Source organism: Budorcas taxicolor, chromosome 1, assembly GCF_023091745.1.
Source record: "Budorcas taxicolor isolate Tak-1 chromosome 1, Takin1.1, whole genome shotgun sequence".
Taxonomy (NCBI): domain Eukaryota; kingdom Metazoa; phylum Chordata; class Mammalia; order Artiodactyla; family Bovidae; genus Budorcas; species Budorcas taxicolor.
This window is the reverse complement of record NC_068910.1, coordinates 59,474,986-59,497,260: the sequence shown is the minus strand read 5'-3', so window position 1 is coordinate 59,497,260 and position 22,275 is coordinate 59,474,986. Positions and strand designations below refer to the sequence as shown.

General features: G+C 45.3%; 1 protein-coding gene across 2 annotated transcripts in view; it reads right to left on the bottom strand.

Annotated features, from left to right (window-relative positions):
* The window catches only part of EGFR (epidermal growth factor receptor), a 212,568-nt gene extending 200,949 nt beyond the window's left edge, over positions 1-11,619 (bottom strand). For both annotated transcript variants that reach the window (XM_052644247.1, XM_052644256.1), the window contains exon 1: positions 11,487-11,619. In XM_052644247.1, the coding sequence (XP_052500207.1) occupies positions 11,487-11,574 (88 nt within the window). In that variant the 5' untranslated portion in view covers positions 11,575-11,619. The remainder of the gene's footprint in view (positions 1-11,486) is intronic.
* Positions 11,620-22,275: the final 10,656 nt, after the last annotated feature.

Genomic DNA, 22,275 nt, shown 5'->3' with positions numbered 1-22,275 from the left:
ATTTCTAGAGTAAATGTTTTCAAGGCTTATAAATTCACTGCCTATATCTTATGAAATAGGCTACTCTAACACATATATAAGAAAACTAAAAAAATACTTCAAAACATAAGGAAAAATAGGAAAGGAACAAAAACAGAACAGAACTTCTGAGAGGCATTAAATGGAAGTAAGAGAAATATAACAGAAATGTTGAAGAATACTGTTAGTTTTTTGATTCACAAATAGGACTAAAAATGATAGGAGGTATCAACAGCTAAAAACCAGTCTCAAAGGAGGAGTAAGGAGAGTTTGGGGGCACATTTGACACAGTAGTTCGAAAACAGTGTCTGTTGTGAAGCAGGAAAAGCTCTCAACACCAAAGTGTCGACTAGTCCAGCAACCACAAGCAAAGTGCAGAATGCCTGTGAGCCTGAGTCTTGCACCTTCAAATGTGAATAATTATCTCCATCCTGTGGGGTTGTTAGGAGGCTTAGAAAGATGGATATTAAGGCATTGTGTAAACTGGGAAGTGCTGTACAAATGCAAGCTGTTATTATTATTATGACATCAATGTTTCAGCATCTAAATTATAGGGACAATACATTTATTATCAATGTGTTTAAACACATATCTTGCATGCATTTAGATTTGCTTTTAATTTCGTAGATACTTCCAGTTGGCAGGAGTCTCAGAACCATGTGGTTTAGTTATTTTATGGAAGTTGAAACTAGGAAGCCTGTTTTCTCTTCCCCCTTATAACTAACAACAGATTACTGGGAAAAAATACACAAAGCTGTATACTGAGACAAAGTCCTTGAGCAATGCCACTTTTCAAGGAGTGATACATGAATATGCTTATTTGTACTAAAAATAATCACAAGTATGAATGTCTTTGATACTTTCTAACTTAAAAAATTATATTCTATATTTTTACAGTCACTTATCAAAGTTTTCTATTGTGATCTTTTGTCAAAGTTTTCTTTTTTTTTTTTTTCAAAGTTTTCTTTCTCTGCAAAGGCTTACTCATAGCAGCTTCCAAAAACAAAAGAAAAGGAGAAAGGAAGGAGGAAGGGAGGACAGATTAAGGTAATACATTATTCTTACTTGTAAATACGTTCCAGTCATAAGTACTAGGAAACGGTAAGAGATAAAGTAATCAGGAAGTAACTATAAGGATTCTTTATTAATGCTGTAGCAAATCAAAACCAAGAAAAAGTCTTGAAACGCATCATATTTAAAATCAGTACCTTAAACACCAACAGGTGATAAAATAATGCTTCAACTACCACCTTTTGCTTTTTTGTCATTCATCTGGACTTACTCAAAAGTAGATGAAACTGGAAGTTCTGGGTTCTTTTTCCCTTGTGAAAGAGATGGTAATTTTTAAACTTTCTAGTATTACGTTATGGACAGAGGAGCCTGGTAGGCTGCGGTCAATGGGGTCGCAAAGAGTTGGACACGACTGAGTGACTTCCCTTTCACTTTTCACTTTCATGCACTGGAGAAGGAAATGGCAACCCACTCTGGTGTTCTTGCCTGGAGAATCCCAGGGACGGGGGAGCCTGGTGGGCTGCCGTCCATGGGGTCACACAGGGTCGGACACGACTGAAGTGACATAGCAGCAGCAGCATACCTTAGTTTAAAAAAAAAAAAAAAAAAGGCTCTTGCAACTTAGTACTACAACACACTTAAAATAGTTTAATTAATATTGTTTGGCACAGTTTTAGCCATCTACTCTGGCTTATGACACATACGAATGAACTAAGAGATACTGTGTAAATGCAAAAAAGGAATGGCAATGAAATCTCCTGACAATTTTCATTCGGCATTTGCTGGTAAGTAAGTAAAACAGGTAAAAAAAAGTTTTGAAAAACTTTCTGAAGTCCCATTTACAATCACAAGAGATTTCCGGGAACACTTGCCTGTCCTAAAGGACTTGCACAGGTTCAATAAATGATTTGTTTCTATTCCAGACACTAGAGATGAATTTATGAATGAGGGCAAAGGAAGTAAAACATGCACAGTTTTTCGCATACATTCACACGTATTCAGCCTGTCATCCTGGAGAGACTATAAGCAGTGAGTCAGTTTTCTCCAAGAAAAATAAGAAGCTTTTACCTAGAGTAAAGGAAAGGAACTTCAGCCAGTGGCCATGATAATCTCACGTGTAAGGGACTACAACTGCTAAGGCCATCATGACATCACCCACTCTGAGCAGGCCTGGGCATCTGCAGTAGTAAAACCATCAGGTATCACGTTGCTGCATTTAAAATAAAGTGCTTCATAAATGCTCTAAGTAAACAGTGGTCTAGAACCACCTCCATATTTCTCTCCACATAAAGGCAGGAATGAGTATACAAGGTGCATCAACAGCCATTAACCCCGTTACAAGTCAGCCTGCTTGTTCCCAAACAGCCTCTGCAAATAAACAGGTAAACCAGTTTTCAACAAATCAGGAAACAGATGTCTTATGATTTACAAGTGAGCAAGGCTCGATTAATTTGAGAGATTTTCTGAGTTCAGTGTGATTTAACAAGTATTTATTGTGTCCAGAATTATGCAGACTTCTGTTTTCATTCTCTCTTTGCTTTCTGCAGTAGGAGTTAATAAAGGATCAGACAAGGTCATTTTTCTTATTCACAACAAGTTTTAGGGCCAAATCATGCTACTGGGGAGAAGGTTCAAACTATCAACTATTGTCCAGATTCTAGTTCAATCCTTCATATCTGGTTACTTTTTAAAAAAAATGACCAAATGGCCATTTTATTTTTTAAATGGACTTTGATACTGTAAGTTTTGTTATGATTTTTAAGAAAATGAAGCAGGAAATGCTAAAAGCCTTCGTCCCTGCATGTATGACACAACCAGTCACGGTGGGCCCACTGCAGGAACATCAGCCACAACACTGCCTCTCTCCTTTCCCTTCGCACAGAGACCAGGCAAAAACTTCATCCTTTGAGGTTCAACTAAATGTCCTCTTTTGGGGACACTGCCACTGTCACAGAGACAGATGCAGCTCCTTTTTTGGGCCCCCATCAAACCCCTATCATGTCTGTCAGGAGATGCTGTACTACACATGTCCCTGTCCCAACTCAGCTCGGCAAACTATGTGTCCAGTAAGGCCAGACACAGTTACCGTGCTCCTCCAGTGAACTCAGAACCCAGCCTGAGTTCTGCAGGCAGCATGTCAGCAGCTCTTCCACCCTGCTGTGCATCGCGCCGTGGGCCTGACCCCCAGCGCCTTATCCGGAGGTCTGGGTTGGGGATCCAGGAATGGACATTCCTATCAAGATGCTCTTACTGCTGTCTTGGGACATACTTAGAAGCCACTGGACTAGACTTCTCATGGATCAACTCATGAAAAAAAAAGTAACTTTGCGACTCATGTCCTAAAGAAATATAAACCAGTTCCTTGATCTTGAGGAAACCCATGTCATGTGTGAAAAGTGGGAGTCAGGAAACAGAGACAAAACTCTGCACAAGCTGCACACACCACTTAATGTTCTCTTCACAACCACCCAGGGAGTTTTTAAAGGTATCCTCAGTGCTCCATCCTCCAGAAATTTTGACTGGACTGACCTAGGGCATCCTTTTTTTCCAGAAGTTTCTTGGTGAGGAATGTTCAAAGTTCAAAGGCTACTGTTCTGTTTTGTTTTTTAAAAAAGAGTCGCTTCCCTGGTGACTCAGAGGTTAAAGCGTCTGCCTCCAATGCAGAAGACCTGGGTTCGATCCCTGGGTCAGGAAGATCCCCTGGAGAAGGAAATGGCAACCTACTCCAGTATTCTTGCCTGGAGAATCCCATGGACGGAGGAGCCTGGTAGGCTACACTCCACGGGGTCACAAAGAGTCGGACACGACTGAGCGACTTCACCATCACCATCACCTAGTCTTTTTGGATCAGGTATTAACATATAAAAAAAAAAGCAATCTGATGCTTTCCTACATAAGAAATGGTGAATTCTCATCTGACGATTTGCAGCAGTATACTAACATGATTCTCAGCATACTCACATGATTATTCCATGATAACATGATGACAAGCACATGATTCTTAACGTACTTACATGCATGATACATACGGTTGTTGACAACTGCACCTAATCTGGCTTGCTAATCACAGTGGCCTAGTCCAAAAAGCAGCTGGTGGTCTAGAACCTGGCCAGGCTCAGTATGGATGGTGACAAAGAGCATGGACCAGGCTGGGGTGAGTTGTTCTACTGCCAAAGACACTGAAGACAATGCCAAAGCCACTGAAATGGCTAATAAAACGCCAGCTCAAGGCCACCGCTCTCCTGGGCTGCAGACCTGTATACTCCTGGACTGTTCCATCAGAGTACGGCAGATCCCACCAGCTGACTCTGCTCCTCCTGGAGCACTGGCAGCCTCTGCGAATGGATTTACGTTTGTCCAGGTTTTCAAGTCAGAAGCCTGTGTGTCTTCCTGGGACTCTCTCTTTCTCATACTCATGACATATGATTAGCAATCAATTCCACCTCCAGATCTTCCTGAGTCTCTTGTTCTGCACCCTCACTGAAATGCTACAGCATTTCACCTGCATGCCTCACCCATCTCCCTATTTCTACCATTGCCCATGTAACCCATTCCCCACAAGCCTGCCAGAGTCTTCTTTCCAGAATACCAAAGACATTACACCAGTTCCTAGCTGCATGGCGCCCCTCCCTTCATACATGGCTCTCAAACAACTGCAGCCTCGTCAGCTCTCCCTTCACCTCCCACCACAATGGATAACCAGTGCTCTTCAGGACTTTGCTACTCTTGACACATTTCTTGGAATGTCCTTCACATCATATTATCTGGGGAAATACACATAGTGCTTTTAAGGCTCAAATGAGTAATTCTTCCATTTGGTGCTACACCTAGCCTTCTCTCCAGCCAGAATTTAAAGCAAGGACTAAATACCAGAAGACTTCTTTATCTTGCATTAAATTCTATCACTGCTTCTGTGACATTTTCACACTTGTTATCTGTAGATCTCTCTTCCTCCACTTGACTTCTAGACACTTATGGGTAAATACCAAGTCAGATTCATTCCCAGAGCTTAAACTGTGGATGGAACAGCACAAATTGTCACCATGGCTTGAACATAAAGAAAAAAAAATGCAAATAAAAGCCAAAGTTGTCATACATAATGATACCTGTCTTTTTACTCAAAGGAAGAAACATAGTGGTTAATTCATATAATAATCATTAAATATACTAAATTAAACTAAGTCAAAGCCATGTTTACAGGCCACCTAGTAACAGGTGCAATTGTGGCTGTATCAAGAACTGTGTTGGACACTCTTGCACTGTTGGTGGGAATGTAAATTGGTACAGCCACTATGGAAGACGGTATGGAGAGTCCTTAAAAAATTAGGAATAAAACCACCATACGACCCAGCAATACCACTCCTAGACATATGCCCTGAGGAAACCAAAATTGAAAAAGACACATGTATCCTATCGTTCACTGCAGCACTATTTACAATAGCTAGAACATGAAAGCAACCTAGACATCCATCGATAGAAGAATGGATAAAGAATGGTGGTACATATACACAATGGAATTCTACTCAGCCATAAAAAGGAACACATTTGAGTTCTAATGAGGTGGATGAATGTAGAACAGAGTGAAGTAAGTCAGAAAGAGAAAGATAAATATCATATTCTAACACATATATATGGAATCTAGAAAGATGGTACTGAGGAATCTATTTGCAGGGCGGCAATGGAGAAACAAACATAAAGAATAGACTTGTGGACTTGGGGAAAGGGGAGGAGAGGGTGAGATGTGCGGAAAGAGTAACACGGAAACTTATATTATCATATGTAAAATAGATAGCTGGTGGGAATTCGCTGTATGGTTCAGGAAACTCAAACATGAGCTCTGTATCGACCTAGAGGGGTGGGATGGGGAGAGGGACAGGAGGGAAGCACAAAAGGGAGGGGATGTGTGTATGCCTATAGCTGATTCATGTTGGGGTTTGGCAGAAAACAACAAAATTCTTTAGAGCAATTATCCTTCAATAAAAAAATTAATTAAAAAAAAAGAACTGTGTTCGAGACATTCTCATCCAATCACTAGTTCACTTAATTGTAATTCAAGACACTTGATAAAGGCACATTCCAGATACAGTCAGAAAAGATAACTTGGACCTTTGGTTTTTCCATGAGAACCCACCAAAATGGGGTATAATGTGGAACAAAAAAAGAAACTCTATCCCACACTCATGCTTTCACAAATGACTTTCTTAAGCAAGCTGCTGAAATTTTGTAGGAGTAAAATTTATTTTCAGCATGTGCAACTCACAGATACTCAGTCAACAGGGTCAGACATTTGATATTATACTTCAGTGTCTTCAGAGATTAAAATGTCAAATTCAGCGCTTAGCTTCTAATGGGGCTAAGTAAACAAGCTACCACACTCACCAGCCCCAGCCACCCCTCCTGCCCCAGCTGGCTCAGGGAACTTTCTAGACAACTGAATCGTGTCGACCTAAACCTGTTGCAAGGAAGCCAGACCTGATGACTCTGAAAAGGTGAAAATTTCAGTCAAACTGGTTATTTGGCCTAAGTCCCAAAGCCTGGATCCTTGCCTCAATTCAAGCTTACCTGCTTACGCCCATGGGCTGGATGGCAGACTATCCTTAGACATTGTGCAAAGAAAAAACTGTTGGAATTTTCTCAGGAAAAAAATCTTTTAGAAGGAAGATGAAAAAGAAGGTGTGAGCAGAAGCTCTGATGCAAAGGGGAATGACATATAAGAACAAGCTAAGATGTAAATTCTGTTCCGTATGTGTTGATGGTTCAGAAATAAACAAGTAATTATTAACTGAAATAAACAATGGTTCTTATAATTTTGAATGTCCACAAATGATGGAAGAAAACACAATAGGGTTTGAGAAGCACAATCTATTTTTTGAATTATGTCTGCAAGGAAACGATGCCTAGAATTTGTTCTAGAACTTGGATTTTTTTCTGAAAAACATATCCCCATTAGTAAAACCAAACCCCATTTCTACTATCAGTTCAGTTCAGTTCAGTTCAGTCGCTCAGTCGTGTCTGACTCTTTGCGACCCCATGAATCGCAGCACACCAGGCCTCCCTGTCCATCACCAATTCTCGTAGTTCACTCAGACTCGCGTCCATCGAGTCAGTGATGCCCTCGAGCCATCTCATCCTCGGTCGTCCCCTTCTCCTCCTGCCCCCAATCCCTCCCAGCATCAGAGTCTTTTCCAATGAGTCAACTCTTCACATGAGGTGGCCAAAGTACTGGAGTTTCAGCTTTAGCATCATTCCTTCCAAAGAAATCCCAGGGTTGATCTTCAGTATGGACCGGTTGGATCTCCTTGCAGTCCAAGGAACTCTCAAGAGTCTTCTCCAACACCACAGTTCAAAAGCATCAATTCTTTGTCGCTCAGCCTTCTTCACAGTCCAACTCTCACATCCATACGTGACTACTGGAAAAACCATAGCCTTGACTAGATGGACCTTAGTTGGCAAAGTAATGTCTCTGCTTTTGAATATGCTATCTAGGCTGCTCATAACTTTCCTTCCAAGGAGTAAGCATCTTTTAATTTCATGGCTGCAGTCACCATCTGCAGTGATTTTGGAGCCCCCCCAAAATAAAGTCTGACACTGTTTCCACTGTTTCCCCGTCTATTTCCCATGAAGTAATGGGACCAGATTCCATGATCTTCGTTTTCTGAATGTTGAGCTTTAAGCCAACTTTTTCACTCTCCTCTTTCACTTTCATCAAGAGGCTTTTTAGTTCCTCGTCACTTTCTGCCATCAGGGTGGTGTCATCTGCATACCTGAGGTTATTGATATTTCTCCCGGCAATCTTGATTCCAGCTTGTGTTTCTTTCAGTCCAGCGTTTCTCATGATGTACTCTGCATATAATTTAAATAAGATACAGCCTTGACGTACTCCTTTTCCGAACCAGTCTGTTGTTCCATGTCCAGTTCTAACTGTTGTTTAAATTGCAGGGCTTCCCTGGTGACTCAGAGGTTTAAGCGTCTGCCTCTAATGCGGGAGACCTGGGTTCGATCCCTGGGTGGGGAAGATCCCCTGGAGAAGAAAATGGCAACCCACTCCAGTATTCTTGCCTGGAGAATCCCATGGACAGAGAAGCCTGGTGGGCTACAGTCCACGGGGTCGCAAAGAGTCGGACATGACTGAGCGTATCCAAATTAAAGCGTGCACACACACACAAACACAATTTTCATAGCAAGTCACATAGCAGGGGCCAGGAAAGTTCCTAGGTGTCTTTTAACAAGTTGAGTATCCCCATCACAGATCCTGCCCCCATATCGGGGCTCGGGGCACCAATATGGGCTATCTTCTCTTAAACACCATAATCATCAGTTTAATGTTAGAGCTGGCTTGCCACTCCCATGAAGAAAGTTTCAGACACTAGCTGCTGGTTCTGGAGCTTGGACCAAATGAAAAACAAAGAATATTTTCTTTTAAACAGGGCAGAATTCTTCCTCTTTATTGACACCACCTCTAAGAACATTTTACAACATGTTAGTGCCATCACAGGGACTGAGTCTAATTATGGAGCACAATGAATGGCAATCAGCATCTTCAAATTTCAGAAGAAGTTCTTGAAAACTTGTGGACTATGAAACTAAATATATGAAGCATGAAATGGCAGTCCAAAGCCGATGGGAGCTATCAGCCATTTACTGCTAGATGGAGCTACATAGTGTGGACAGATGACAGACACACAGATGCTGGTCTCCTTTCTAAATCTGAAAAGCAAGATGCTACTTAAATCAGTGGCCTAAAGAACCACTCTGGAAACAACAATACAAACCGTTAGGATAACCACGGCCCCTTTTAACTCATAATGTCTGGCACATGTGATGCGCTCAGTAAACATTCATTGAATTGAGAAACAAGGTCTCAGAACCTGGAGCTGGCAAGGGACACATTCACCTTCACACAGCATGGGAATGAGGACACAGGCTCCTGGCCTTCAGGCCAGTACTGAGTGGGCGTCCTCTGGTCTCCTTAAAGAAAGGGAGGCTTCCCCCTGGATACGATTCAAAATCCCCGAATTTGTTCTCTTTTATACAGCCCAGATCTACTGAGCCAAGGATATCATCTGAGGAGGGGCCAGGCCGGATGGCCTAGCTGAGAATACCATCCAGGATCACTTCTGGAGCAGCACCTTCCCCTTTCTGTTTTTCAAAAGCAAGGAGCTTGCTCCACATTCCTCCAGCAATCTCCACATTCATCGCTCACTTTGTGACAGAGTTCTTCCACAAAAGGGGCCTCCTGAGTACTGGGAGAAGGAGTCCAGACCATGGGCAGGAGGCTTCCTCATCCCCAGTCTTCTTCCTCCCTCTGCCAGCATCCTACATCACACACACCGACAGAGCTCCTCTAAAACCAGAACAACAAATCAACACAGGCAGCACCCAGGGAAGGGCTCCAGGGTCAGAGGGCCAGAGTTTAAAAATTCAGGTAAACAAACAAACAAACAAACAAACATCTGCCTTTTGCAAGCTGCGGGAAAGTCACTTTACTTCTTTGTACCTCGGTTTCCCCACATATAATGACAAGAGCCAACTTGTATGGTTGATGTACAGATTAAAAGGACATTTAAAACGGTGTCCGACAGGACCAAGTGCAGTAAGAACAAAGGACACTGTATCTTAGAACCAAACAAACCTCTCTAAAATGAGTAAATGTTCTAGAATAAAACTTACCAAATTTGATCAACACAGGTCTTTAACACTTGCTGTTAATAATTTGCCCCGTACATTTTGGTCTTCTTACGTTACTTTAACTTTTGTTCATCTACTCTCACTATTGTATTCAGAAGCATTCTGTTTTAAACAAACATGGGACTAACAGGCAATTTAAGTGGTATTTATATATTTCTTAGAAAAGAATCTTTAAGCATTAATAGTAGTGTTCAGAAGGGTAACAGCAAAGAGCTGGGAACCTTTCTGAAACGAGAAAAGTGATGCTTCGGAGGCACTCCAAGGGTTTAAAATAAGGATGGGGTCCCCTCGCCACCTGCTTTCAGGCGGGAATCCTGTTGTCAGCTGATTCAGGAGCTGGACCACAGCCTGGGACTCAGAGGAGGAGAGACTTTCATTGAAAAAACTAATTTCTTTTTTTAAATAAAATCATCATTCTCTTTCCTTTGCAAGATTGTTAAAACTGCAGATGTTCCCAAAGAGCTTTTTACATTGGCAGCAATCTTGCCAGAGATTTCACCTCTGTCGCCAGAGATTTCCAAACTTGACTGCCCAACAGAATCACCTGAAGAGTTTTAAAAATTCATGCAACCAGGTCTCAACCCAGACCAGTGAAATGACAAAGTCTGGGGGTGGGAGCCAGACATCATTTTTCGTTTGTTCTGTTTCAAATCCCAAGTGATTCTAATTTGAAACAAAGTTTGGGAACCACTCCTTTATGCCTCAGCGCTCCCGCATCAAACTCGCTCAGCACCATACCTTGTGCCAATGACCTCAACAGCAAGTACAGACCTGACTCTCGGAACCCAAGCTGCTCGATCTTGAAATTGTGCAATTAAACCTTCTGAGGCATGTTTCTCATTTCAAGTGGGTTTATGGCAGTCACGAAGCCAGATTCGCTCATGTTCGGTCTGGATATTTGGCACACGTGAATCACGGACATCAATTTTTTTTATTTAAATTAAGTTTAATATTTTGGTTGGCTTAATGTCAAATTCTTCAAAACTAGAAAACACATCCCAGACACAAAAATTTCTGGATTTTGAGGAGGAAAGCTTGCTGTGAGCCCTGTTTTGAAACCATGGAGAACCAGCCAGGATGGGTTCCCCGCTGGGGCGTTCGCACCAAGCCCCGGCTGTTTGGCCATTGCCTGTCCCACCGCTCCGTCCCATCCACCTCGAAGCCGGGACACGCGGCCCACGGGCTGCAGGTGGGGGCGAGTCTCGGGAGTCCCGGGAAACCACCACTCAGGAGAGTCCACCGCCTGAGGGGCGCGGACGGCGGGGGCAGCTCGGGCCGCACCCGGGTGTGGAGGCGCTGTGCGACCCGCCCCCTGGTGCCGACGGGCACCTCGGCCCTCCCTGACTCGCAGCACAGGTGGCCGGTGCCCGGAACGAGCTTCCGGGCCTCCAGGTCAAGGCTGCTCTGGGAGGATGGCTCCCTGGCTCGGGAGCCTGACCGGAGGCTGGGCGCGGGTGCGGGGACGGGCGCGGAGGGCCGCTCCGGTCCTGGAGGTCCGAGGGAGCGAGGTGGACACAGTGTCCCCCCTCAGCCCCCGGCCCGGGCAGACTGTGGGCGCACGTGCCGGGACGCGCTCGCCTGGGCGTCCAGCCCGCGGAGGGCAGGAGAGCAGAGGGGAAAGCCGCGCTCCGGGCTCCGCGGCCCGCCGCGCCCCGCGCCCCGCGCCGGACGCTGCCCCGCCGCCCGGAACCGAGACGCGCATTCCTCCGCAGCCCGGCGGAAAGCGCGGCCGCCAGGGACGGGAAGGACGGCGGCGCGGGCGTCCTTACCTTTCTTCTCCTCCAGCGCTAGACTCGCCTGGAAGTGCGCGGCCAGCAGCACCAGGAGCGCCGCGCGGCCCGCCCGCGAGAGTCGCATCGCGCCGGGCTCCGCACTCGGTCGGGACGCAGCGGCCGCCGTGCGCTGGTCTCGGCGGCGCGGGACACGGCGGCGCAGGACGGACAGGGCTCGCGTGGGGCCGCGGGCGTGCGCACCGAGCCGGGGCGGAGGCTGCGCGCTGCGCCAGCCACCGGGACTTCTGGCTCGCTGGGGCGGAGGCGGGGGCGGGGGCGCGGGGAGGCCGGGCTGCAGGAGGAGGGCCCGGGAGGAGGGGCGGACGGCGCGCCTGACCCAGGAGGAACCCGGCGGAGGAGCGCCGGCCGGCAGGACTAGGGGCGGCGGACAGCGGCTGCCCCAGGAGCCCGATGTCCAGGGAGGGGCCGTGAGGAGCCAAGCCGGGCGTCCCCCGCGGACGCGCCTGCGGTCTCCCTGATCCAGCCTTCTTCGAGCCACTTTTGTGCCGAGGTTGCCATTTCCCCTCTTTCTCCCTCCAAGTTGCGGAGCAAACTTGTACTAACTCCAGGCAAACTGGCTGAGCCCTAGGCCCAAGGCCAGATAAGGGTGCCTGGGGGGGAACCACAGCCTTGTTCTGGCACCCAACTCCTCTGAGCACCCTGGGATCTCAGTGGGGATCGAAAGTGGCCTGGCTGCTAAGACGTTCGTTAGCCGCGCCCTCGTGGCTGGGGTGGGTGCCTGGCCTCTGAGATGCGCTCTCCAGCCCGAGGGTCCTTCAGGTCGCGTCAAGCACCCTCGAATTCAAACGAAACAAGGACACCCAACTCCTGGCAGAGACTAGCCTTGGAAAAATATTTGTTGAATGAATGCGTGGACACCGAAGGAGTATGCCAGGGGTACAGGAAGTAAATCGCTTCAGAAAGTCAAAGCGCTTAGATTTAAAGGCTTAATATAAATACTAGCTAGATGCCCCTCCGCCCAGAGACACCACGGTGTAACTCAAGCAAGAGAAAGACAGAGAAACCCACTAAGGACTGGGCAGGAAGAAATTAGGCTTTCTCAGGCTGCAGGATCTTTTTAGCTAAATTCCTTCAGCAAAGCCCACCCTAACCTACTGCTCCTCTTCCTCCAGGACAGACTCCTCCACCCTCTACAGTCAGACTCCTTTTCTTCACAAGATCCACTGTGACATTCAGGTGGTTTAGCTCTGGACTCCCTGATATTTAAGCTGGAATCACAAACTTAAAATAAGTGGAGTTAGAGCAGGACCTTTCCTATGGTGGGAGGAGCAGAACTTCCATCTTTCCTTCCCAGGCAGCAAGTCCATGGAACCTGGGGCTCCTTGAAATTTAGAGTTATTTGTGTTTATTTCTTCATTTTAATGAATCAGGATGACCACTGAGCCTGTTGAACTCATCCAGCCCCTGGATGAAGAAGGCTGTGTAGATTCTGCAGGCCATGGCTTCAGTCCCCTCCAAACACTCCAAGCAAGGGCTTAAAGTGGTTTGTAAAAAAAATAACCACAGGAAAGCACCGTCTGCTAGAGAAAAGCACGGGGCACATAGCAGTGGGCATGGAGTGCAGCCAGGGGTACTTCTCATAGCTGACCTGCTCACAGAAGTTCCAGGCATGTACTCCATGAGGGCCACAGATTGAGACCTAAGCCTTTGTTGAGGAAACATTTATGCGGTAGCATGGATCATATTGTCCATTAAAACACAAAGCTACCACCAGTTTGGAAGACTGCACAGGAATTCTCCCATGAGTCCCCCAAAAGAGGTCAACAGCAATAACCTTCACAGTACATCCTTCCACATGACCTGATGGTATTTCAAGATGGAGAGATTTGTGGAAACGATTACCTGAAGAGACAGTGTGGCACACGAGTCAATACGGGGTGTGTTCAGTGACTGCAGAGGAAAGGGTGGTGCACCATCCTCCTGGGACTGGTGTGTGACATGTCCTGAGCCTGTGATATGAAGGGTGACATTCAGGATGATTTTATGCTCTTTGATAGGTACATGGAGGGGTGTGTATTCATAAATGTGTTACTTGTTAAGTAAAGAACTGTGTGACTAAGCTAGCAGAAATGATATCCTGAGAGAACAGAGCTTTTCCCAGACTGGGCCCTTTGTAGAGGATGCTTGGGTACTCAGCCTTGGAAGAAAGTGACCCCAGGTCACATCCCGGGCCATAGCCCGAGCAAAAGCTGCCACCACCATCACCACCACAAGAAAAGCAGGAGCAGCCCTGACTCCACTGTACTAGGTGCTGTTCAGAAATTCACTTATCTGACCACCTATGAGCAAGGTTACTTGTCTGTCTTTTATGGCAAGATGATGCTGTGGCTAGGAAATGTTAAGTAAATAACTTGCCCAAAGTCTCAAAGCATCCTTGCTAGTCATGAGGCCAGTCTCAAATCCAAACCCTGGCAATGCCCTTCATCACTGTCATACTGCCACTTTTCCAAACCTGAGACACATAGAGACTTTAGGCCTCCAAATTCTGTTTCAGAATATTTTGGAAACATTTTAGAGACAGTACCACCAAAATTTCTACTTGGCCACCAAATTCCTAGATAAAGCCTCCCTGCACGCCAAGCATTTCCACATTAAATCTCCTGTTGTCTATCCATTTTCATAACAGATTTGTTCATTACCTTGCCAGCTACAAATTGGAAACTCTTTTTCTCCTCTGATGAGCAGTTCTCCTCTTTGAAGAGGTTTCTGAGTATTTTAAGTAAGAGTTCAATCCTTTCTAGAGGGCACAAGGCAGAGAATCCCCTGAAACCACACACCCTTTGGAAGGGGAGGAGAAGCCAGGATTATTTGGCAGGGTGAAGATGGGAAGGCTTCAAATATTTTAAGTTCCATTTTAGGCAAAAGGCATTTGGCCACCTGTTTTCACTGGCCTTTGAGGTCAAAGCAAGAACTGAAGAGGAAAAACACCACAGTGGCAGAGTTCAGAACTTTAAAAATTATCTTTTATAAACTACTGGAGTTTTCTAGAAGTGGGATGAGCTGCTTCCAAGTGGAAAGTGTGTTTGTCTATCGATAGAGATTTGGATGCAGAAGCAATACTAAGGGAAGCTGTGAATTAAGAGCTGAACTAGATCCCTTCCAATCCTAAAGTTCTATAAGAACATGTGCTTCTAAAACAGGTTTCCACTTCAATGTACGTGTGCTCAACAGCTCTTCTAAAGATATATTTTGAGAAGGTATAAGAATTGCCACTGGGGAGGACATCTCCCCAGCTGGGAAGTAGTTGAGGGTCAGGAGTTGGAGGGAGACATATTTTCAAATGTCAGTCCTTTTACATACTTAAAATTATTCACTGTGAGCAGGGATCACATGCTTCTGAAAGGTAAGAGTCTATGACCCCAGAACCCTTGCTGAGGTTCCTGGGAGGTGCTGGTGGCAGGCTTCCCTGGTTTCTTCTCCCTTTGAGTCAAGTTGTGTGCATTTGACTCTGAGTTGAGGCCTATCTCTGGTAGAGTATATGCAGCTTCTTCTTCAGGGATAATATACTGACACAGAAGTCCTGAGGTCTTCATTTGTCATTAGTATTCTTACTACTAAAAATTTTATGTTATTAGTATTCTTCATTATCTCTAGGGTTGATGGTGTGGATCACAGCAAACTGGGGAAAGTTTTTAAAAAGATGGGAATACCAGACCACCTTGCCTGTCTCCTGAGAAACCTGGATGTGGGTCAAAAAGCAACAGTTAGAACTGGACATGGAACAACAAACTGGTTCAAAATTGGGAAGGGAGTATGATAAGGCTGTATATTGTCACCCTGCTTATTTAACTTATATACAGAGTACATCATGCTAAATGGTGGGCTGGATGAAGCACAAGCTGGAATCAAGATTGCCATGAGAAATACCAACAACCTCAGATATGCAGATGATACCATTCTAATGGCAGAAAGTGAAAAGGAACTAAAGAGCCTCTTGATGAGTGTGAAAGAGGAGAGTAAACAAATGTTCGCTTGAAACCCAATATTTAAAAAACTAAGATCAAGGCAACTAGTCCCATCACTTCCTAGTGAATAGAAGGGACAAAATGGGAAGCAGTGACAGATTTTATTTTCTTGGGCTCCAAAATCATTGCACATGGTGACTGCAGCCATAAAATTAAGATGCTTGCTCCTTGGAAGGAAAGCTATGACAAATCTATACAGTGTATTAAGAAGCAGAGACATCACTTTGCCAACACAGATCTGTATAGTCAAAGCTTTTCCAGTAGTCATGTACAGATGTGAGAGTTGGACTATAAGGAAGGCTGAGCGCTGAAGAATTGGTGTTTTCAAATTGTGGTGCTGGAGAAGACTCTTGAGAGTTCCTTGGACTGCAAGGAGACTAAACCAATCAATTCTAAAGGAAATTAACCTTGACTGTTCATTGGAAAGACTGTTACTGAAGCTCCAGTACTTTGGCCACGTGATGCAAAGAGCCAATTCATTGGAAAAGACCCTGATGCTGGAAAAGATTGAGGGCAGGAGGAGAGGGGTGACAGAAAATGAGATGGTTAGACAGCATCACCAATTCAGTGGTAATGGATCTGAGCAAACTCTGGGAGATAGTGGAGGAGAGAGGAGCCTTGCATGCTCCTGTCCATGGAGCCACAAAGAGTCAGACACAACTTACTAACTGAACAACAACAATAATGCTCAAAAAGCAGGAGCTTGTTTTGAATGCTAGTTTCTGGCATTGTTGAAATTTTTGTTAATTAATTTGCACAGGGATCTTGTAGAAAGTTTCTGGACTTTACACAATGCCTTGCTCATGTTAAGGGTTTAAAACTGACACTAAATATTTTATCCAAGGTGTCACTACTTGTCTAACTAGAAACACTAGCCTAGAGGTTTCAACTGGTGGCCTGCAAACCAAGTTCAGGATGCAGATGTAGTTTTGTGGGGTCCATTTAATATTTCCTCCAATTAAAGTAATTTATTAATAGCAGCATTTAAAAATCAAGAGATTTCATATTCAAAATGTGACTTTCATGTTTCTTTTGAAAAATGCAAAGTGCTGGCCAACTGGGTGGGCTTTCATGCAAGCTGGCATTTCGAAAGATGATAACTATCCCTTTCGGAAAGGACACTGGGTCTCCAATACCACCAAGCCTGATCCAACAGGTCATGGGGCCTGTGTGGCTACTCCTGGCATTAGTGTTTGCAGCCTCAATCTTCCTGATTAAATAATGCTACTGCCACATTTTCAGAGAAGGCAATGGCACCCCACTCCAGTACTCTTGCCTGGAAAATCCCATGGACAGAGGAGCCTGGTAGGCTGCAGTCCATGAGGTCACTAAGAGTCGGACACGACTGAGCGACTTCACTTTCACTTTTCACTTTCATGCATTGGAGAAGGAAATGGCACCCCACTCCAGTGTTCTTGCCTGGAGAATCCCAGGGATGGGGGAGCCTGGTGGGCTGCCGTCTCTGGGGTCGCAGAGAGTTGGACACGACTGAAGAGACTTAGCAGCAGCAACTGCCACATTTTAGGTGTGGTTCTTATTATGGGTTTGCTCTCACCTCTACCAATTTCACTGATTTATCAATGCCACCAAAAATTTGGATTTTTTTACCATTCCACTGTAAAAATAATGTCAAATGTAACTAGAATTCTCAATGCCTGCATTTAAAGAAATTGCTATTTTGTCACTGGCGATTAGTAAGGTGTTCTAATGGTGCCACTTAGTTTTGTCACATGCTAAGATCATTTGGCAAGTGCCCACTGCCTTTCCTCCTTAGTAATCTCGCTTGAGACCAATTAATTGTAGCCCAATGAAGAAAAGCAGAGCGTCCATGGGGTCTCACTGCCCTCACCCCATGGAGGATGGCACCTTCTGTTCCCCCTACAGCCTTGGACTTGTATAACATGTTAATGGAGAGATTCATGTCATTTCTGAGCAAACTCTTCAGAAGCGGAGTGCACTTCCCCACAACATTTCCCTCCACCTTGGTTGGTGATGATCCAGAGAGTGGATTCTTCCTCAGCCTGGGCCTGGAATAAGGATGATGGCAGGGAGCAGACCCTTCAGCTTGTCACGTCTACATGATGGACAGGAAGAGCGGGGGAGAAACTCACATTTGCTCAGCTACCTGGATGTCCAGGTTGTTTCTTACTCTGTTATACCCTAGCATTACTTAGTTTATACAAGAAGGTCTTCAACACCTAGTTAAATATTTAAATGATGTTTCATGAATAATTTGTATTACATTATTTACTTTATGTTTGATACATAAACATTCATACATATATATGTGTGTGCATGTAATATATATTATACACAAGTACACACACACACATATATGGGGCAGGGGGCATGCGTGAAGTAACCAAATGAATAGAAATTGCCATTAGAAATTGCCATTAACTAAATGGACTTTGAGCATGTGTGTGTATGAAAGTTGCTTAGTTCCAGGGATGGAACTTGGCTCTCCTGCACTGCAGACATACTCTTTATTGTCTGAGCCATTGTGAGTTTGAGCATGTTTTATTTATTCAATCTTTCCATCAAAAAGCCTTAGTTTTTGTCTCCATAAATTGTCACTAATTCTTGCCACTCTAGAATTATTATGACAAAATAATGTAGGCAAAGCACCTACCACATAGCAATTGACAATCGACAAAAACTACTGTGTACACGTTTTTCAGAGCTGTGGGTTGTATATGTAACATTCTTTCATTTCCTGGAGGTTTTCTAAGCCTTCCTCCTATGCAGACAGAGCAATAAGCAAACACAGTTCTTTGGCTCAGCTCTGAACCCTTAGATGGAGTGGCAGCCCATTAGATTTACCCTTCAGCTAATCTTCATGGTCTTATAAACAATCTGAACATAGAATTAGTCATTAAAAAAAAAAAAAAAAAACCCACCCTTTCAGCCTCCCCATGGAACAAGCTAGCAACAATGATTTTTTTTCCCCCTGAGGTTTCTACTTATGAAACTTGGAGGGCCAGTGTTGTTCCTTGCCGTCAAAAAAAACCTGCTATTTGTTGCGACAGCTGCGTGGGGACATGAGCAATGACGCTCCAAGTCTGTGCCCACCGTGTGCTCAGCCTGGTTTGCAGGTTCACCAAGCGCCCGCGCCACACAGTGGCTCCCCTGCCTCCCTTCCCGGGCGCACTGCGCTCCCGTCCCCCTTCGCAGAGAGGCGCGGAGGAGCGCCAGACTGCGGACCCTCAGGCCGGAGCTGTAGTCTGGCCTGGCCATCTGGCCGGATGGCCCGGGAGGACGCTTGGAGGTGGGGGCGCGTCCGGGGTGGGCCACCTTTAGTGGTTACTCCCAGCTTCTCCGGGCCGTGCATCTGGGCCGCCTGGGGATGTGCTGCGTGTGAGGCGCTCTTCTCTGATGTGGCTAGAGATGATGGTCTGACACTTTATTGTGATTTTGTTCATAAGGATCTCTTTGTAACTGGGTGTTTTTGCTTTATTGCCCATCCCCTACTCTTCCCTGAACTCTTGTGTGCTTTTTAAAAATGTTTAGCTTTTACATGAGCAATGAAAGCAGGACTAGCCGGAGAAATGGGGTTGGGGGGGTGGGGGGAGGCTGGCGATTTCAAGAGGGCAGAGGAGAATATTAGCTGCTTTCCTTACACCTTCTTTTCTGAGATTTGGGGATATTTCTCAAGTTTGTTTTTCAAACAGCGATGTAGATCTCCTGCAATGCCTTGTGCTCAGCAGGTGTCACTGTAAAGGGCATCCCTAAGGTCTGTGGTTTCTCAAGAGGCAGGTTAGCTGGTCTGGTATTCCCATCTCAGCATTTTCCACAGTTTATTGTGATCCACACAGTCAAAGGCTTTGGCATAGTCAATAAAGCAGAAATAGATGTTTTTCTGGAACTCTCTTGCTTTTTCAATGATCCAGCAGATGTTGGCAATTTGATCTCTGGTTCCTCTGCCTTTTCTAAAACCAGCTTGAACATCTGGAAGTTCATGGTTCTCATATTGCTGAAGCCTGGCTTGGAGAATTTTAAGCATTACTTTACTAACATGTGAGATGAGTGCAATTGTGCAGTAGTTTGAACATTCTTTTGCATTGCCTTTCTTTGGGATTGGAATGAAAACTGACCTTTTCCAGTCCTGTGGCCACTGGTGAGTTTTCCAAATTTGCTGGCATATTGAGTGCAGCACTTTCACAGCATCATCTTTCAGGATTTGAAATAGCTCCACTGGAATTCCATCACTTCCACTAGCTTTGTTCTTAGTGATGCTTTATAAGGCCCACTTGACTTCACATTCCAAGATGTCTGGCTCTAGGTGTGCTGGGAGAAATATCAATAACCTCAGATAGGCAGAAGATACCACCCTTATGGCAGAAAGTGAAGAGGAACTAAAAAGCCTCTTGATAAAAGTGAAAGAGGAGAGTGAAAAAGTTGGCTTACAGCTCAACATTCAGAAAATGAAGATCATGGCATCTGGTCCCATCACTTCATGGGAAATAGATGGGGAAACAGTGGAAACAGTGTCAGACTTTATTTTGGGGGGCTCCAAAATCACTGCAGATGATGACTGCAGCCATGAAATTGAAAGATGCTTACTCTTTGGAAGAAAAGTTGTGACCAACCTAGATAGCATATTCAAAAGCAGAGACATTACTTTGCCGACTAAGGTCTATCTGGTCAAGGCTATGGTTTTTCCAGTAGTCATGTATGGATGTGAGAGTTGGACTGTGAAGAAGGCTGAGCACTGAAGAATTGATGCTTTTGAACTGTGGTGTTGGAGAAGACTCTTGAGAGTCCCTTGGACTGCAAGGAGATCCAACCAGTCCATTCTAAAGGAGATCAGCCCTGGGTGTTCTTTGGAAGGAATGATGCTAAAGCTGAAGCTCCAGTACTTTGGCCACCTCATGCGAAGAGTTGACTCATTGGAAAAGACTCTGATGCTGGGAGGGATTGGGGGCAGGAGGAGAAGGGGATGACAGAGGATGAGATGGCTGGATGGCATCACTGACTCGATGGATGTGAGTCTGAGTGAACTCTGGGAGTTGGTGATGGACAGGGAGGCTGGCGTGCTGCGATTCAGGGGGTCGCAAAGAGTCAGACACGACTGAGTGACTGAACTGAACTGAACTGAAGGTCTGTGGAAAGCTCCTCTGAGGGCATCCGGAAGGAAAGGAGCTGGGCTGAGGTACAGAAGAGCCAGTGAGATGGAATTTCAGTTTATCCCCCTAGAAGTGTGGTGGGAACCTTAGACATAGTCCTGTCAAGGGAAGTGCCACATGGTTGTGTTGCATGGAAAATGGGGCTCAAGCAAAATGGTCACATTTCAGGTCTTGAGTGAGTCCCCGGGAGGGGCGCCAAATGAGGGGCCTTGACTTTGCACAGGAAAGAGCGCAAAGCCAGACAAAGTAAAGTGTAAACAGATTTATTTTGAGTTGTACACACTCCATGGTTTCCCAGGTGGTAAAGAATCTGCAAGTCAGTACAGGAGACGTGAAAGACGCACGTCTGATCCCTGGGTAGGAGAGACCCCCTGGAGTAGAAAATGACAACCCTCTCTAGTATTCTTGCTGGGAAAACCCCATGTACAGAGGAGCCTGATGGGCTACAGTCCATAGGGTTGCAGAGTCGGACCTGACTAAACACAGCACACATGTGTACACACTCCACTGAGATAGTGTGGGTCCTCAGAAGGCGAAAGGTGACCCTGGGGGATCCACATGACATAGACAGAACACCGTCCATCTCAAAAGGCAAATGGCCAGAGGTGTGAGGGTGGTTAGTTTTTACAGGCTGGGTAATTTTATGGGCTAACAAGAGGGAAGATTATTCCAACTCTCTTGGAGAAGGGGTGGTGATTTCCAGAAATTGGGGTACCACCCGCTCTTTGGCCTTGTATGCCATCCTTGGAACTGTCAGGGCACCTGTGGATGTGTCCTTTAGATACTCATGTGTTACAGCAAGCATGTAATGAAGCTCATGGTCCACTGAAAGTCAAATCTTCCTCAATCTTGGACCTAGCTGATCCTTACTGGTTTATACAGTGTCTTAAATGGCTATGTCACTCTTCTAAAGGTTGTACCCTGCCCCCTTTTCTCCTGTCTCAGTAGGTAACCACCTTGCACAGTCCCTCTAAACCAACTTTAAACTGACTAAGGCTAGAACTACTTTGAAGAAATGCATGTCTTCTGAAGAAAACAAACACCCCTCTGCTGAACCTGGTGAGGGGAGAAGCTCTTATCTGCTACTTGTTATCTGATAAGAGGGATTTTGACACTGCAGGTCCTCCTACAGATCATCTGACAGTGCTTTACTGGACGGGGCATCTTTATCTAGCCTTAGAATACCTGATGACTGCAAGTTCTACATAAAGAGTAATCCTAGCCCTAAATTCTGTGGCAACAGCTTTCATGGACCAATCTGGTAGGTGATATACTTTCCCCTGAATCTAAGGGGGCCTCTGAGGTATAAAATATAAAATAAAACACTCTGGAAAAAAGCAGACCTCTGCTTCATATCAAGTTCCATCTGCTTGTAGCCCCTGCAGGCATTCCTGGGTATAGATCCTCTGCTCTGAACACTGTTGGTTACCCCAGGACCAGCTTTAGAAGGCTGTACCTTCTCCAAGGCAGTTCATACACAGAATCGCTAAGCCCTTTCTCTCCAGCAGTAAGCAGAATGTGCTTCTGGTCATCTCCCAAGACAACCCATTGATTTTTCACCTCTTACACCAGCTGTGGGACATGGAGCTAGGGAGATTTGATCTTTGCCCTCATGTCCGCACCTTGTTTGGGGTTAAGGAGGAGGAAAGTGGGTGGGAGATGGCCTTCAGCTAG